At 35.3% G+C, this 19,825-nt stretch overlaps 2 protein-coding genes across 2 annotated transcripts; both read right to left on the bottom strand.

Moving 5' to 3' along the window:
• Positions 1-8,261: 8,261 nt before the first annotated feature.
• LOC142635575 (uncharacterized) lies at positions 8,262-10,815 on the bottom strand. The gene is made up of 5 exons (XM_075809711.1): positions 10,584-10,815; positions 9,635-10,217; positions 9,375-9,543; positions 8,559-9,004; positions 8,262-8,430 (listed from the first exon to the last, which is right to left on the bottom strand). The coding sequence occupies exons 1-5, from the start codon at positions 10,813-10,815 to the stop codon at positions 8,262-8,264; spliced, it is 1,599 nt and encodes a 532-aa protein (XP_075665826.1).
• Positions 10,816-10,836: 21 nt separating this feature from the next.
• LOC142635574 (uncharacterized) lies at positions 10,837-11,916 on the bottom strand. Its single transcript, XM_075809710.1, has one exon. It carries the CDS (start codon positions 11,914-11,916, stop codon positions 10,837-10,839), a length of 1,080 nt encoding a protein of 359 aa, XP_075665825.1.
• Between the last annotated feature and the right edge of the window lie 7,909 nt (positions 11,917-19,825).

The raw sequence follows: 19,825 nt of genomic DNA, 5'->3' as shown, positions 1-19,825 counted from the left end.
TGTTTGCATGGGTTACATACTAGTTATATATATATATATATATATATATATATATATATATATATATATATATATATATATATATTATGTGAAGTTCAGAGAAACTTAAATTAGAATTGCAAATTAAAGTTCTAATTTTGCGACATATGTTCTAAATTATTTACTCTTAAAGAGTTTTATTTCTTAATTTTATAATTAAATGTGAGACTACATCATAAATATTTATCTAAGTAAGTTATTAAGTACAAAAATCAAAGAATCTAGTATAAATGAATCGTAAAAAAAAGTGTTTCACAATTATAAAAAAAAAAAAAGACAATTTACATTTTACAACTAATAATATCCTTACAAATTTTTTTTAAAGAGTTAACAAAATATAAAAATGACTATCAATAGTATTTAAATTATATATATATATATATATATATATATATATATAAATTATGTTATGCATCTTATTATATCTGCTGTGACTAAATAACATACTATATATCTCATAGATTATATGATCATTAATGTCTAAATATTCATGTTACCATTATTTTAGATAATAATAAAATAACTTTATTAATCACAACATAATGTCATACATATATAGCATCATACAATAGGATTTAAGAGTTTCGGAGGCATTTAAACCTTTCCCCTAAAATTAATAATATTGATAAGAGAATATAGTTGGCACTTTGAACAATATATTACACTGTAGCGCATAACAATTGTAATACACTTTAAGGGGGATGATTGGGTTTTTAAACGCTTCAAGACTTATCTTATTTAGGCATTCATGTGAACATAGGGGAAAACATGTAAAACACATTTCAACTAAAAATAATTATCAATGAAATTATTATGAAGAAGGAAACACCAAAATCCATGTTAGAGATTATCTTTAGATTTTCTCATTATTACTATTGCACATTGCATCTTCTCAAGGAAAACCTACATGGCGATTGGATAAGCTGATAGTGTATTTTTGCAGTGGTAGGGATAAAGCAGGAGTAGCAACGTTGGATACAGTTGAGGCATAGGCAGATATATGATCAAAATTTGATTTTTATGTAAAAAAAAAAAAAAGGAGGAAGAAGTATGACCAACCTAATAAGATTAGATATTGACATTTGAAATTTCAGGTTTTCCAATTCTTATATTTAAATATTGACAAATCCATTTATGGGATTAAAATAAAAATATATGGAAACCATTTTTGACAATGCTTTCAGAATGTTCAATTTGTTCTTTGGAGTAAAGAAGAAAATGACACTTTTAGAGAGGGTTAATTTTGAAACACTCTCAAACACTGATGAAACTTGATTGGAAAGCTATCGTGTTTATTGTTTATGTTTTTTCGATTCACATTATATTGAAATATAATAATTCATTTTAGATATTCATAAATCTTCTATATTCTAAAGGTAAATTACAACTTACTTATAGTTTAACCAAAATTTAAGTTGTCTATTTTTGGTTTAAAAGTTAGTACTTTATCTACCTGAGATTCACTCCGTTAAACTTCCGTAACTCACCTCTATATTTTCATAGTTAAAAACACAAAAAATATAAGAAAATTATAAAAATCAAGATCTAAAACTTAAAAATGGTGAAGATTTGGTGTGGGATAAGATAACGGTTAGATAGAGTTATTTGTAATTCAAACTCATTTGTATTCAATATAATTCAAACTCTTGTATATGTACATTCTATTGTAAATGCAAAGCCTTAAACCGTATTGTGGGAGGGCTGAAAATCCAAATCCATTTACAGTTGTATCTTTACAATATGATAGATAAAAAAACTGCACAAATGAGTTACTGCAACATTTGAATGTTTTAGTTTACTACTACTTTACTTGCCTGGCTAAAGAAATTATGACCCTAAAAATTGAGATAGATAGAGTTGAATTAAGTTGCTGAGTGTAGCTATGAGAACTTTGCTGGGACTGAAAGTTTATAGTGTTTCAATTATAGGTTCGAGAACATTCAAAGAAACCCAGCAACCCATAAACACAGCAACCTACCCAAAAAAAAAAACCATCTTACTAGAATCAAAGCCTACCATCAATGAAACCCAAAAAAAAAAAAAAAAAAACCTCAGCCTCCTCAAGTCAAGGTCCATGGCGGAGAAACCAAGTGCTCCTGCTAAGGGCAGTGGTGACGATAAAAGCAGCAACAATTGCAGGTTCACATACTGCTTAATCTTCCACTGTCACACCACCCCCTCATTGCCCACAACAACAACCATCTCTCTATAGTTCAACCAAGGCAACGGTAAAGTTAGCCACGATAAACATGCATAAACCAAATTATATCAGAACCCAAATACCATATCTAAAATAAATTTCTGAAAACCAAAGAAAAAAAGTACAATAATTGCTTGCCTTGATCCGAATTGAGTTGTTGGAGAAACAAAATAGAGAGTCAAGGAGATACATAAAACTTTTTGAGCTAAGCACCATGAAAAAAAAAAAAAAAATTTGATCTTGCTTTTGTGTTCTTGTTATAACTCTTGAAGCTTCCAATTTTAAAAACGCGGCTACAGACTAGACCTGAAGCCGGGTTTTTGAACCACGGCTATAGGCATCAGGTCTATAGAAAAATGCGGCTATAGTCAGCGACCTATAGCCGCGTTTTCCAAAAACGCGACTACAGACCCGCTTGAGCCGCGGTTATTAACGCGGCTACAGGCTGCGGACTATAGCTGCGTTTATAAAAAATGTGGCTATAGCCCTCTGTCAGCTGAGAAGCCTAGAACTATAGCCGCGTTTATAAAAAACGCGGCTATAGCGTCTTTTTTTTTTTTTTTTTTTTTTTTTTTTTTTTTTTTTCCCTCTTCCCTGTTTTTTTTCTTTCGTTTTTCCCTGTTATCACAACTGAATTGATTTATCCTTGCTATCACAAGTTTCCAACACAACTTATCAGATGTTTTCAAATCATGGACACAACTTATCAAAATAAACAAGTTCGTCAGTCATAAGTGAACATCACAAGTTTCCAACTCAACTTATCAAAATAAACAAGTTCCCTGCTGTATATCTCAACACAACACAACACAAGTTCCATGCTATCACAAGTTTCAAACAAAACTTATCACAAGTTTCCAACACAACTTATCACAAGTTTCCAAATCATGGACACAACTTATCAAAATAAACAAGTTCCTACTATCACAAGTTTCCAACACAACACAAGTTCCCTGCAGTATATCACAACACAACAGAAGTTCCCTGCTATCACAAGTTTCCAACACAACACAACTTATCAAAACAAACAAGTTCCCTGCTATATCACAACACAACACAAGTTCCCTGCTATCACAACTTCCCAACACAAGTTCCATAAACAAGTGGACAACACAAAAATTGCCAAAATAAACCAGTTTCCAACATCAAAAAAAGCCACAGCCACAGCCAACAACATCACAAATAGCCAAACCGGCTATTAACAAAAATATATATACAAACGTTTGTAGCTGCGTCTATTCACAAAGAAGTTTACAACATGCTCAGAATGACAACATGTTGTAAGGCATCAAGAGTTTCCTCAGTGGCATTTGGCTCCATTTTGACATACGCTTTCTTGTCCACTTCATGGTAAAACTGCACAAATTATTCTTTGTCAAGTTAAACTTGCCAAATTTTTGCTTGCAATACATAATACTCTAAACATTAGTTCAAATTCAAACATTTGTATCAAAAGGCATGATCATGGAACAATTTGGCAGAATAATGTTATGACGGAGAGAGACATAATTTGACATTATTTTTGCCTAATTATGGAGTGATTTCGCTTTTCAAATGGCAAAATGGAAGGGACAAAAATTATTTAAAAATAGGGAGAGCTCATTTCAATTAAAAATACAATACAACGAAAATATAGTACTACGAATCAATCTATGCCCCATATCAGTTATGTTGTTTTCATCAACTTAGTAACATGAGAGGAAGGCTAGCTGTAGTTCAACTATTCGTTAACAAGAGTAGTGTAGTAAGTTGTGTAGTCAATTTACCCTTCGTTAAAACATAGAGAGAATAAAAAAATCTAGTCAAAACTTTCAATTCAATCAAGTTCAGCAATACATGGTTCAGATTGATAATGAGAGCTATTGTTTTTTCCCTTTACATTACCTATTTTTCATGTGTCTAGTCATGGAGATGTGCATATGCCAAGCAAGTGTGTTTTTCATGTTTCAAGTGCCAAATAAGAATGCGATACTCTAGAGTAGTCACTATATCAAAACCCAAAACCTTCGAAATGCATCCTGAATCAACTTATAATATTTTATAACATATTCACCAGCATAAAGTTTTCTTTCCTACTATACTGAGTGCTGAGGTTCCTTCTTTATCCATCATAGCATGGTATGTACATATGTATATATATACTGTTTTTAGAGAAATTTTTAAAGAAATTTTGTTTTACCTTCGAATACACAGTTGCATTCCCATCATTCCCATCAAGCATTGCCACTCTACATATATATTAAAGGCATTGTATTAATATCACATAACAATGCATTGTAAAAAGTAGAGTTTCGTTAAATAACATTTGTTTGCTACCTGAGAAGGATATAATTCATGGATAACTGGGCCAAGTGAGTTAAATTTGTCAAACATCTCTCTCATTGAATTCCTCAGTTCGTCCAATTGTTGTTTGTGCCTTGCCTCAGATTGAGCTAGTTCTTCCCTATGCCTCGCCTCAGATTGAGCCAGGTCCTCCCTATGCCTCGCGTCATATTGAGCCAGTTCCTCCCTATACCTTGCCTCTGATTGAGTTAGTTGCTCCCTAAGCTCTTCATGACTCGTCTCTAACCCTGAAATCCTTTGCGTTGTCCTGGTTGACGACGATGGAGTTAGTGAATTGTTGGTGGCACTTCTTCCTGATGGGGTGATTCCAAAACCTACCCCGCGTACACGTCCGGGGCACTCTGGACGATCCATCACCCGAGCATACGCATCGTCTCTCAACCAGAGGATTTCACTACCAATCTCTCCTTCTAGTCGCATGCCCTGTTCATTCAACAGTGCTGCCATCCTATCCTGTTTTCCCACAAGAACCAAACCACAACATATTACACACCATAAACAATACAAACACAACATACACTACAATTCCGTGAGATCAAGTTGTGCTTACCATGTTCTCTTGTACACGGCTACTAATAGCAACTCTATCTTTGGTGCGGTATACTTGCTGATATACATCTGCGCGCTCAACGGGCGCCCCTTTAGCTTTCGCCTACATGACGAACAAAATTCATACACTAAACACTAAGGCATTCATGTTGTTAACAGGTATGTCCAGTATAATCAAAACATTGCTGCACATACCGTGTACACACGGCCAACAATTCCAATTTTCATTATAAAAGCAACTTCTCCATATCCCCAACTAGAGGGTTTATTTTTGTTTAAGAGACAAATGAAACATAGTGAATTGAGAAAAAACTTGCTTCTACGATAGGAAATTTTTTTTCAAAGCTTCCTTAGAAACTAGCTCTCCAAAGCTTGGCTACACAATCAAAAAGGAAACTTTTCGAAGTAGTTCGAACACAAAGCTTTTCAAGTGGGTGAACTTTGTCTAATAAAAACATAACGCGGCTTTTATTTTTCTTGAGTTTGTGGGTTTATTTTGTGAAATCCTCTTCATTACGTTGGTGGAAAAATGATTCTCTTCATTGGAAATAGGTCATTAATACAACCTAGCTAGCACTCGTCAACCCTACTAGAATTGAGGAAATGGTGGAAAAGTTGGTTGCCCAACATAAAAATGATGCAATCCTCAACCAAAAAATAAACATATAAATGAAAATAAAGAAAAGGAATCAAAGGATAAATTCATAGTGTATGTTTTGATAAAGATAAATTTATATTGACCAATAAGTTAGAGGATTCTCACAACCAATATATTACATCATTTGGTGGATTAAGCAGGCCTCTACAGATGTCTATTATTAGTTATTAAGTTATGAATAATAGCTACGAAATGATGAGACTATCCATGTAATTAATAAGATAAGTTAACTAACTTATCCTTATTCCTAAAGCATATGAAATGAGGTTAAAACCATAAATAGGCGTTCACGAATTCTAAGTTTATTTCTTACCATTTCATCAGAAATTTGTGCAAAACTTTTGGCCCCAGACCTGGCTATTTCCTCCTGTTTACCTCGACTAGCCGCGTTTTTCCCACTTAATGTCTGCAACCACATTACCATCAATACTAAAAAAACAAAACAATACATCGCTTGACTAAATTACCACAAAGATGAGATTGACGAAGAAAGTCAGTAACTCTGTTTTGTCATTGAACCAATACTCAACCATCTCCCTCCATTGGACCCCCATAACGTCATCCGGTATTGCAGCCAATACCTGTTCACGTGTCATGCCTCTTTTTTTTTACTTTCTTCTTTAACTTCGTCCTCCGATTTCTCCGAATTTCCCCTAGCTGATGCATTGCCCATGCCTTTTGATTGGGTGGTGTGACAATGGTGGGATCAATTATATATCGTTTCTGAAATGCAAAAGTGGAGTTACCAAAATGTAGTAACTTAATTAGAACAGCGGCTGAATATGATATTTACAATTGGACAGCAGCTATAAATGTAATAACTTATACTTTATTTTCATAGTACCTCAATTTCCACCCAACAATCCCGTTTATACTTTTCAGCAACGCTTGGCCACCCAGCAGGCGTAAGCGGGCATAATAGGCCATTCTCGCAAAACGAGCCCAACCACCGTTTGAACAAAGACCCGGCTCGGTCAATCGGTTGGCCTTCAGCATTTAATGGCAATGGGATTTTGTACTCGTCACCAGTCATTGCCCATATGTCAGCCAACTTTGTTCTGCCACGTCTTGCACGCCTATTTTCTGGTGCTAGATTTTGTACCGGTGCTGGGGTTTGAACGTAATCATCTGTATATACAAAACCACCAATATTAGGACTGATTTATCAAAGCTCACAAGTACTAAAAAATATCACACCACGCAAAAATTATGCATCTACCTACTAACAGAAATAATAAAAAGTTTATGATTTCATTTAAACAAAACTTGAGTAAATTTAGGCCTTTCTCCCACGCATTCATGTAACCCATTGGTTGTGCAAGTGTAACTTTCAATCATGTATTACAGCAACATATTCAGTTCACTTTGGATTTAATGAGGTCGCAACCAACCAATACCTCCCCTACTAGACCAAGTTAATTGTTGATAACATTTGGTTACTAGCTTGCATTATAATTAGAATGACTACTAGTTCATAACATTCCAACCAGTTCTCCTTAATAGTAACTTATAAGTCCCATAGAAAGGTTGTAACTTCAACTATAAAGGAGAGCACTTTACCAAAACTATGTGTTGGCACTCATAAAAATAAAAAGAAAATCAAATTATGACCTTTTACTATGACAAGATTTTGTGGGATCAATTACTTTGAAAAGATGAGCAACCTCACTTCGTTTGGGTTGCCTTCATTTTTCCTTAATAAATTCAGATTTAGAATGTATAATTCCAACCCAAACTTATCTTTTATCATTCTTAAGTGCACTAAATAGACCAAAGTGGATGGAATGTACCGGAGTTGATCAAATTGGACCGGAGTGATCAAATGGACCATATTGGACCGAAATGGACTGAAGGGTACTGCAATGGATAGAGCAGACCAAATTGGACCCAAGGGAAATGAATGGACCAAACAGACCAAAGTGGACCGCATATACTGAATGGACCAAAGTGGACCGAAATGCTACGCTAATGTTCATTCAACATATAGATTATTAGAACTGAATTATGCATCTAGCAATAAACATCAAACTTTAGATAATGTGACATGTTAACTACTTGGGGGCTGTGTCTCATCCTCACTTCCCACCGGTCTTGCCTCCTCAGAATGATGTGCTTCTTGATCTACTGCCTCCACCCTTTGTTGGGAATTCGATGATCCTTGCCCAACGTAAACCATCCCTAATTGACGTTTCCTCACCATTCTTGCGTCCAACCCCTTTACAACACAAAAATAAAGATAATTATAGCCAACAAGCAATCACATGAAGAAATAAGAACATGAAGAAATGTCAGTTGTAAAGATAATTATATACGTTAAAACTGTTATTTCTTAACAACATGAAGAAAAAACAATTTCCACATATATATGCAACATTGTCAAACGTTGCACACAATAGACCTTTACAAATTCTACTTACAATTTCAATAATAACTATAACATAATTACACATACAACAGCAGTATCCTATTACACTACTCATCATCGCTGTACTCGACTGCGTTGTCATCTTCATCGTTGGACTCATCATCAATGAACTCACAATCATCCAAGTTGTCCATTTCATGAAGATCTCTTTTGCCAACGACAGAGGCATCAATTGTGATTCCCTCCACATCATCTCGACCCCAACGAAGGTCATCCCTATGAACATCATTACCACTTATACTATACGGAATGTTCTCATGAAACCCATCTGTGTCATCCTTGTTGCAATTGGGCCAATACCGGCATCAAAGATATCTTTGGCTTTCATTTTAACGACGACATACCAATCTTTGTCCCTTTTATCTTCAACATAAAATACTTGTATAGCTTGAGACGCCAAGACATATGGTTCATGCACCATTTCCTCCCCACCATGTATGGAGTGAGTAAAATTCACCATAGGAAACCCAAACTCATCAGTCTTATATCCCCTCCTATTTTGATCATCAACCCATGTACACTTGAACAACACATGTTTGATACTACCAGAATAATTCAACTCAATAATATCTCTCAACACACCATAGTACGTAATGCCACCTTCAGTGGCAACACTAACTCCACTATTTTGCGTTGTTCTATTAGCCTCGACATCAGAACTCCTAAATTTTAACCCATTTATGACATAATGTTTCAACCGATTAACTAAAGTATATGGCCCTTTGGAAAGTGTGACAAGTGCATCAGTAAGTGCAGTACTTTCCCTATCAGCATCAGTCATAGACATCACCTAATATAACCAAACAAACTTATCGTCATTAGTACAGTCATTCTACTTATGGGAAAGTTGCAAGCTTAAGAAGTGACACCTACGTGAGACCTAAACTAGCCACAAAACTTCTCCATGTGGTGCTTATGAATAATAGCATTGGATATATGACTGTGGCCCCTTCGAAGTTCATCCTCCATCAAAATTTTGTGCATCCTGCATGCGATGGCAATTGTATTAGTGTTAACACACATAGCGAACATTGGATTTTCATACAATTATATTGGTGTTCGTAGTACTTACTCACGAAATTGGTAAATGTTGTCGGAATTGAATAGAACGTAGCGATGAGCTTGGGTCAACTCCTATTGCCTAGTGCCACACTTGAAACCGCCCCTGTTGACTCCTCCATCGTCCTCGTGGGTCGATTAAATATAGTTTCAATTCCTTCCATATACCGTGAACAAAACGTTAAGCATTCCTCCACTATGTATCCTTCGGCAATACACCCTTCTGGAGCAGCCCTATTTCTTACGTAAGACTTAAGACGTGAGAGGTACCTATAATGCGCATGAGAAGGTTAGCAATTGACACTAGTTTTTACAAAGCGCACATTACTTTTATATTGTACATGTATCACATACGACTTACCTCTCAATGGGGTACATCCAACGGTACTGAACTGGACCACCAATCTTGGCTTCAGTAGCCAAGTGCATGACCAAATGTACCATCACAGTGAAGAAAGATGGAGGAAATATCTGTTCCAATTCACACAACGTGACTGCCTCAGCACTTGCTATATCTGAAATCGTAAGGGTTTTCGAACAAATTTTCCTAAAGAAACATGCTAACTTTATCAAAGGCCTAGTAACGTGCGATGGCAAAGATCCTCGTAAAGCAATTGGAAGGAGTTGTTGCATCAGGATGTGATTATCGTGACTCTTTAAACCATAAATCTTGCGTTCTTTCAGATTGACACGGCGTGAGATGTTGGAAGCATATCCATCAAGCACTCTGACGTCCCGCAAAACTTGCAAGAAACCATCTTTCTCCAATGTAGACATACGAAAACACGCGGGCGGTATCGTGTACTTATCATCACCTTTTCGCCGTAGGTGGAGCTCACTCCTTATTCCCATGTCCGCCAAGTCAAGGCGGGCCTTGTAATTGTCTTTTGTCCAGTCCTTCAAGTTCAACACCGTGCCAAGTATATTGTCCATCACATTCTTCTCTATATGCATCACATCAAGATTGTGTCGCAACTTATGATCCTCCCAATAAGGCAAGTTGAAAAAAATACTTCTCTTCTTCCAAACACACTGGTTTGCCTCACCTCTCTTTCTTTTCTTGTATTTTTCTTGACATTTCTTTCCCAGACAACGTCCAACTAAACTTTTAGTGTCCACAATTATGCTTGCGGCAACTTGTGGCATAGGAGCCACTCACATATTAGTAGATCCATCAAATAATGTATCTTCTTCCCGAAATTCGTGGTCCCTACCCAACCATCGCCTATGTCCCATGTAACAGAATTTGTGACCATTTTTTAAATATTGAGAGTCAGTCTCTAATGCACAACAAGGACACGCATACTTACCCTTCGTAATCCAACCTGACACATCTGCGTACGCAGGAAAATCATGTACGGTCCACATCAATGCTGCACGCAATTGGAATACATTTTTTGAAGATGCATCATACGCTTCTACTCCAACATCCCATAATTCCCTCAGTTCTTCTACTAAGGGTTGTAAGTACACATCTATCGCAATCCCTGGCGATTTAGGACCAGGAACAACTAGTGATAGAATCAAAGATGACCGCTTCATGCACAGCCAAGGCGGGAGATTCTAAGGGACTAGCATGACAGGCCAAGTGCTGTGAGTAGTACTCAAAATTCCGAAGGGGTTGAACCCATCCGCAGCTAGACCAAGTCTGACATTACGAGGGTCAGACGAGAACTGTAAATGCGTACTGTCAAACATTTTCCATGCATCCGAGTTAGCAGGATGCCGCATTACCCCGTCAACTGTACGACCATTAACATGCCATTTCATAGAACTAGCTAGGTCGGGTGACAGAAACAGTCGCTGCAATCTTGGCTTTAAGGGGAACCACCGTAAGATCTTTGCAGCTTTCTTCTTTCCCTTACTAGATGATGCATTATTACCTGTAACGGATGCCTCATTCGTTTTCCACCTTGAAATTTTGCAACAAGGACATGCCTCGAGGTTAACATTCTCCTTCCAAAATAGCATACAATCATTGGGACAAGCATGGATCTTCTCATAACCCAAACCCAAGTCTCGTACAATCTTCTTAGCCTCATAATGGTCCTTTGGCAACTTAGCATCTGAAGGAAGCATATCCATCAGGACTTGAAGCAACATAGTAAATGACTTGTTCGTCCAACCACAAAGAGTCTTCAACTGGAACAACACAACGATGGCTGAGAATATGCTAAATTTTGTACAACTAGCATATAAGAGTTTGTCCACATCATCTATCATGTTGTAAAACTTTTGTGCACCATCAGTTGGTTGGCCTTCAGCCGGTTCTTGCACTCTTTCACCTTCTTCCATTGGTTCGGGTGGCATTTCATGTGTGGGGCACAAATCATGCAACATCCCATGAAAGTCACCATATTGTTCGAGGGAGTCTTGCACATGACTACTCCCACATTTGGTGGCCGTTGGCACATCGGCCAATTCCCCATGCCATTTCCAATGTGTGTAACTTTGAAGCATCCCTTTTCTCCACAGATGTTCACGTGCCACCCCTGGCGGGACCAAACACAAATTCACACATTTGGTACAAGGACAAAAGATTTTCCCATCGCTTGCATGTTCAGATGCAAATTCCACAAAATTAAGTACACCTTCAATATATTCCATTGAACCCCTCTGCTTCTTCATCCAACTTTTATCCATTGCTATACAAGATTTCAAAATTCTGACCTACAACAACATTTGGTAATGCATAGCCAGTAACCCTTCAAATGAGTTAAGATGAAATTATATGAGTGACCATTGAAACTTGTTGAACCAAATGTTCTTCAAATAGAGGACAAATTTTAGTCAAACAATCCTATCTTTCACCAAAAGCATGCTAGTGCATTTAGGTTATTGTCAAATTGTTGGCTACTAATATAGAATGTGTCTTTGGATGATGGGTTTGCAATAAATATAGTATTCATATGAAGATGATTTTCACGTGGGTAAGAAAGATCGAGGATGTTTTGTTTGACAATAACATTTTCTAGCTACAAAATAGTAGACCCCTAACCATGAACCTTATAAGCTAAGGTGGCATTTAAACAAATTTGTTGAAGATTATAATGTAAATTGAATTTCACCAACAAAGGATGTAAAGTTTTTTAAAGTCTCACTTATTGTGACTATAGTTGTATTTTCAAACAACTAAGACAGTCAAACTAAATGCAGCTATGATCATGTGACAGTTATTACTTATTACATAGGGGACCTATAGCTACGTTGTTAAAAACACTTGTATAGGTGGTGGGTTTTAGTTGCATTTATAACAAACGGCTATAGGGCAACTACAGCTAGATTAGGGAATACTCTTACTTATTTTTTTTTTTGTATTCATATATTAGACCCAGATGCATGTCCCACAAGGCGAGTAATTAAAATAAAACTACCTTATATTCAGCAAGCAGTGAAAGATGAAGAATCACAAGTGGCTCAGTGTTTTCCTACCTGAAACTCCCATTAAGAAACAAAAATAAATAAGAAGTACGGTAAGATGTAGAAGATTGGACCACATGTTGAAAATTTGGTAACAATCATGCACACATGTAAGATGTATAAGAAAGCTAAATATTATATTACACACGAACTATGAGAAATTTCATTTTAGTTTGTAATAAAAATTTACAGTTTGTGACTTACGTCACCATTGACCTCGACAAGAATCATTAATTGTTATTTCATTGGAACTAATATTTGGTTAATGACAAAATAGAATAGAAAAAGGGTTATCTTGCTTACTCAATTTAGGCCTTTCTATAGAATTGTAATAGAGCACATATACTAATACAAAGCTATGGTAATATTTCATTTCGGCTATAAATAAAATTGTTGCCCACATAGTAAAAGGTTTGAGGGAACTCACTTGTAGTTAAGGAGAAAATGATGTAAGAAAATAATTATCAGAACCTTAGGCAGGTCACTTGCAGGCCAAAATCTACTGCCCGCACCAGATAGAATGAGAGCTTGTGCTTTGGCTTTTAAATTCTATTTACAAGAAAAATAACAAGTTAGTTATTTCAAAATATATAGGCATGGGGCTTTGCCCACTTCTTTGAGGTGCCAAGAGTTGGTCTAAGTTGCCTCGAAAAAACGATAAGATTTGTTGATCCAATTAGTGAGAAAGAGCCTAATGCATCCATGTAATTAATAACTAATTACTTGTTGAGAGTCGATTGTCACATTTTCTTAGGGAGATTAAAGTTGATTTAATTTATAAAAAACGTTAGGCAATATCAATTTGTACAAAAGGTTAAAATTAATTTAATTTATGAAACTTGATTTCATTTATGAAATAAGTTAGCCAAAAGAGAAGACATATAGTCTGGAATAAGGATCAGAGGAAGTTCATGTTGCATTTATATATATGTGTGTGTGTGTGTGTGTGTGTGTGTGTGTGTGTGTGTGTGTGTGTGTGTGTGTATACACACGCACACACACTCAAGCGTCTCTTCATGCAATTTCAAGGGCGAGAAATTCACCCATTCAAATATAGTACCACTTCTCTTTACAGGGGGAGAAATTCACCCATTCAAATATAATTCCACTTCCCTTTCCAATAGGGTACTGCACGCATGCATGTCCCAACTGTGTTTGTTTTACAATTCTTTTTTGTTGAAAATTTGTTTGATAGGGCCTACATATGTCTTAGATATGGCCCTATCATACAAATCTGAATGTACATAAAGACTTACAACGATGCATCAAAAGCATCAAATGAAGCAAGATATTGTAACAACAAAACACGTTGTAATCAACAATGTATCCCAAGGAAAAAGATATATATATATATATATATATATATATATATATATATATAACAATTACAGTTCTACACCTTACAAAGAACGATGTTGAGCAATAAGTATCAAAAGAGGAACAGCTAGCTTTGGTTCGTCCTTTTGGAAGCAATGAGTCCCGTAGCCTGATAGTGGAGTTGATCAATGGCTGCATAGAGAATTATGTGTTAACATCTTCAAAAGTAGCTTGTCAAACCAAATGTTCTTATGCACAGAAGATTTAGCTAGCTAGTAGAAAAGTCAAAAAGCCAATTTAACAGTCCAAGAAAAAAAATTATTTTTCTATTCTTTTTTATAAGTAAAAACAAATTATTAAATACAATCTCCATCTTGCAAAAAGGGGCATGAAGCAGCCAAATAGGTAGAGAAAAAGCTCAAAAAGGGGCAACGTTGGTATTGCACAATTTATGAATAATAAAAAAGCTTTTACTTTCTTTTAAAAAATAAAAAATAAAAACAACGTAATACTAATATGGCTGCCCTTCTTTAACCTAGGCACTTTGTATCTTTAGTAGCACTCTGCCCTCACGGTGACTCCTAGCCTCTTTTGCCTATTTTCCAGCCCAAATTTTCGAGGTCCACATGAAGCCCAATCACCAACATCAATCAACGCAACAATCATAACAAAAATATAATACTACAGATTCTCTTCAAGAGGTACTGCTTAATTTTCATGCACAAAATGAGACACAAATGCAAATGCTTATTCAAAAAATAATTGGCATTAACTTGTTCTGATCATCCATATGTTTTTCTATTACAACACTAAAGCTGCACTTATCGTATGCTATTGGTTGAAGATAAATTTCATATATGATTTAGAGCTCAGATAGAAACTCACAAAAAGAATCAAAATTTATCTACATTTGACATCCACTCATAATGGCTAATTTATGTACAAAAATAATCACTTTTCTGGTTTCTTTATACAACAATTATGCACATTTTGTCCTCTTTGACCACAACATCAAAGTTAAACTTCACAAAAGGAGGAGATTAAGGAGGGAAGGGGGGGAGTTCCCATCCATTGTTTAGCTTTAGTTTCATCTACGAATTCCCAAGAAAATAAATGGTTTAACTTGTGAAATTAAGGTCAAATGATCTAGCACTTCCCCATATTGTCACTTTAGAAGCCTGTTTCTTGTTATCCATATAATACCACTATATATTCACAACTGTGAATAAGAGGTGAAGTTCCTCGCCTCCTCCCTAACTAGTTTTGACTTTGAAAAATTTTGTTTAGACCCACATGTGATCCACACAGATAATTATATTTCACCACAGCTAAGCAATTACCAAATCTATAAGTAATACAAGAAAGTAGAAAAGCACGACACAAAATTTGGTGAGCAAGTGAAAAACCAAAGAAGTGCATTTTAATGTGAAAATCACAATGGGGACACAACCAGTCCTATAGAAAAATTCATTATAGAAAAGCCAGTTACAAATTACAATGATCTATTTACAAGGGTTTTGTACAATAATTAGAACTGTTGTTGTAACAGCTATAGTTGCGTGCACATGTGTGTGTGTGTGTAGGGATGAAACCACCAGTGGAGGGAGGATCTAATCCAAGGATGACTTCAGGGGTTTAGCAACAAATTTCTATGAAAGACTTCAATGAATGAAATTTAATAAGCATCATTAGCTGACTCCAAAGTTGACGACATTGTTCCCTTCAATAATTACATTTTCAACTAAAATCAAAAGTTTTGTCTTTGGTGCATTCATGATTCATCAATTATTGTTTCTACTATTTCTATACGAATGACGTTAATCTTAAGTGTTCAATATGACATGCAATACGAATGCACTCCGTCAATAGAATTTGTAATTGAAGCAGGAATTATACAGCTAAGACAAACAAATATTACAATTTTGAAAATGGAAAACAAAAATTAAACAAATCAACAAATAATATTTGGTCACGAGGGTAAAAACAATTAAAGAGGATCTCAGTACTGTTAACTCTCTGTGCACATGATTTCACCACCCCAAAACTATTTTACTTCCATCCAAAATTAGCACCCCATCTAGCACAACTTACCCCAACCACACTAGCGTCACTACCACTTTGCCTAGTACAGCCCTCCCAGCCAATTGTTTTCTTATTGCCCCAATTTTCATTCCCTACACCCTTTTTGCCAAAAATGGCACCACTAGCTCCCCAACCAACATTTGTAGAAGTACCAAATATATACAGTCCCCCCAACCAGCATTACTTACCCCACCCTTATTGTTAATTGTTGTAACATCACTACCACTTTGCCAACTACCCCTATCACAGCCCTCCTAGCCATTAGTTTTCTTAGTGCCATTATAATTGTCATTCCATTGACCCTTTTGTAACACCACTATTACCGCTTTTCCTATCACATTATTTCATTTGATTGTCTATGAGTCATTATAAGAGTCTGTAAACATAACATTTGATATAACTGCTGACGTGATCCATTATGATTGAGTAGTACAAAAAAGTATTGTCAATGTTTGACCTATGTAAAAATTATGTTGCTTTGATCACAATAAATTAAGGCAATAATAGTAAAAAAAAAAGTTGTGAAAAAAAATTGTATCCCTATCAGTTGCTATAATTACAATTATACTAAGTTGCCAAGATGTGAAATAATATGAATGGTAATGAATATTCATACTAACTAACTAAACTAAAAAATCTACCAAAAAAAAAAAATAATAATAACAAACAAAACTAAAACATTATCAATAATGACTTGGTAAAAATGTCCTAAAAACTCTAACGAGTAATAAGTATGGTCTAGTTTGATATTAGACATATAAAATAAACAAATAAATAACTTAGTGTCTCAAATCAAAATTATGTTCACTCATGATCTTGCATATAATAAAATTCATATGTTATCATCTATTTAGTTCTTAAAAGATTCATTTATAATATAAAATACCATGTTGTCTACAAAAGTGAACAAAAATATTCTAAGAAAAGTCTTCTAAACCATGGGTGATCTAAAACATCAACTCATACAAGAACAAGTTTCAACCCGACAACTTGTCTCGGATCTTCATTTTGGCATACTATGCCATTTCGTCCTGAAACTATAGAAGTAATGTGTAGTTTGGAGTGACCATATATCATCTTTGGATTTACGATGAATGATAACATTTAGGATGAAGTTAGGGATATACATTTTTTTTTATATATAAAGAATTGACATGTGTTTGAGTATTTTCGCTGGGCGATTTTGCTATTAAGGAAAAACCGAAAGCTGATATCAAATCTTGAACTCGAAAAATTGAACAGTAGAAGACAAGATCAAAGAAGAAGTTTTTACATGTAACTTGAACTAAGAAATGAAATCCAAATATCCCTTAATCTTCCTTTTTTGACATTCCCAAAACGAGAGGAATTATTTCATGGAATGATAGAATGAGCATTCAAGAGAAGAATCAAACCAGGAAGTAACAATTAATTAGAAGAAGATATTATGGAAATAGCAATGATATGAAATTGTTTGTACTCAATCTATGTTTAAATGTAATTGTTTATGGTCTTTTTGTATTTTCTTCTGAAAGACCTTAATTAGGAAGGATATATATTATCACCTGCAGTGGAAATTTGAAATACACCACCACCTAAGGAAGAAAAGGGGATAGTTTTGCAGAATATCCTAAACAATTAAAAATTAGTAGAAAGGCAAGTCCTATAAATTATATCATATGAGAATTGAGATGTGACATCGCAAAGAATTGTTTATTTCTCTACTCCCATATACAGTTATTGCTTTTAGTAAAATAATCGAACAAGAGAGAAATGGAGGGTCACTAAGCAAGATATTGCTTTTGATTTACACACAAGCATCACTCACAAGATAAACAATACTTTATCAAATTGCTTTCTTAAATAAATTAAAACGTTATCAATGACCATTTTATGTCACACTCGTGAAATTTCTTCCGAAAGCCACCCAATTGTACTCAGTCAAATGTGAAAGAAATTTAAAATTTTGGCATGCCAGCTTGATTCACAGAAACTCCAATTTCAGTGTCAAAAAAAAAAAACCAAACTATTGCTACAAACATAGAGTACATACAACACATCCATATCAAATCCAGTCTAAAACAAATTTATATAGTGAAAAAAAAAAAAAAAATCAAGACCTACCATATATTTTTTCATAAGAAAATTGAGATAAGACTACCTACCAATTATCTTTTTAAAATAACACAAAAGTGGAAGCCAACGTACACTACAAAAATTTGAGTTAACTCAATGTTCATAATCTATTTGTGGCACCTCCCAATAAGGCAGAATGACAACATAAATTGGTAAGCATTTCGCTTTTTTTTGAGGAAACCAACCTGTAAAGTGAAATTTCACTCAATAATAAGATTTTTCACCCTCCTTATTCAAGCTATATATCTATCAGTGAGAAAAACTAGATATGATTTATTCAAAAACTAGCCTAACAATAAATCCCACCCTTAACTATTTAGTATTTAACTCAGTTCCTAATAATAAAAATACAATCTTAAAAAAAAATGATAAAAAGAGATAGACCCCGAACCATATAACATTCCACCTTGTTGTGAAACAAGAATTATTTTTTGCTTTGAAAAATCATGTATTTGATGACCCAAATCAAAGCATGATCAAAATGTTAAACTCTGACAAAAAAAATTAACTGCTTCCCTTATAATCACAATCCAAGCAAAAAGAACATATATGTTGTGTTTAGATTCAGTTCCGTGTTCATAATCGTAACATTAAAAAAATTAAAAAAATTTCGCTTCAATTGATTAATCACTAACTGAAATCAACATAAACTCTTTTTGGTTTTGGGTAAAAAAAGAAAAAGAGAGTCGTTAAAGGATAGAAGGGAACCAACCTTGGAGACGCATTCGAACTCGACAAACTTGAAAGCGAGGCTAATCGACAGCGGAGATTGAAAGACGAGGGAGGCCGTTGGATGGGTTGGGTTTGGAAGAGGAGTCGGTGAGGCCGAAGAAGAGCTTCGAAATGAGAGAGAGTTTGGGTTTGGGCAGGTGAGTGAAAGATCGCAGGAAGGAGTCGATGGAGGCTAGGAGTGGGTGCAGATGATTTAGGGATTTTTTGCGATCTGATTTAGGGATGATTTAGGTTTATTTATTTATTTTTTTTTTTTATACTAAATGTTGAAGTCGCGTTTGATTAAACGCAGCTCCAGACATGTTGAAGCTGCGTTTAAACGCAGCTTCAACATGTCTGGAGCTGCGTTTAATAAAACGCGGCTTCAACATTTAGGAGTTGCGTTTAATGAAACGCAGCTTCAACAGGTCTGGAGCTACGTTTTTTAAACGCTGCTCCAGAAATAATGAAAAAAAAAAAAAAATCCCTGGAGCCGCGTTTCTAAAAACGCGGCTAAAATCCTACTAGCCAAACGCAGCCTCAACACCGAAGAACGCAGCTTCAGTGCGGGTCTATAGCCGCGTTTAGTAAACGCGGCTATACGTGTTTCCTGGAGCTGCGTTTTTCATAAACGTGGTTCAAAACACCTGTATGTAGCTGCGTTTTACAAAAACGCGGCTAAAAAACGCGGCCCAAAAGCGCGTTTTTTGTAGTGCTGGTACCATACTTTTGAGCCTAAGTTTAAGATGGACTGCTACTAGCTACATGCAGCAACTCTGACCTCCGACTTTGCTGCTTAGTCATTGAGAGGTTATTTATTTATTTATTATGTCTTTGATGCATGTGTCTGGAAATTCTTGCAAGGAAAAAGCCATTTTATTCAAATTTTTTTAAAAGGGCCAGCTTG

Source organism: Castanea sativa, chromosome 5 (genome assembly GCF_040712315.1).
Source record: "Castanea sativa cultivar Marrone di Chiusa Pesio chromosome 5, ASM4071231v1".
Taxonomy (NCBI): domain Eukaryota; kingdom Viridiplantae; phylum Streptophyta; class Magnoliopsida; order Fagales; family Fagaceae; genus Castanea; species Castanea sativa.
Note: the sequence above shows the minus strand (reverse complement) of the source record. Positions and strands in the feature narration are given on the sequence as shown.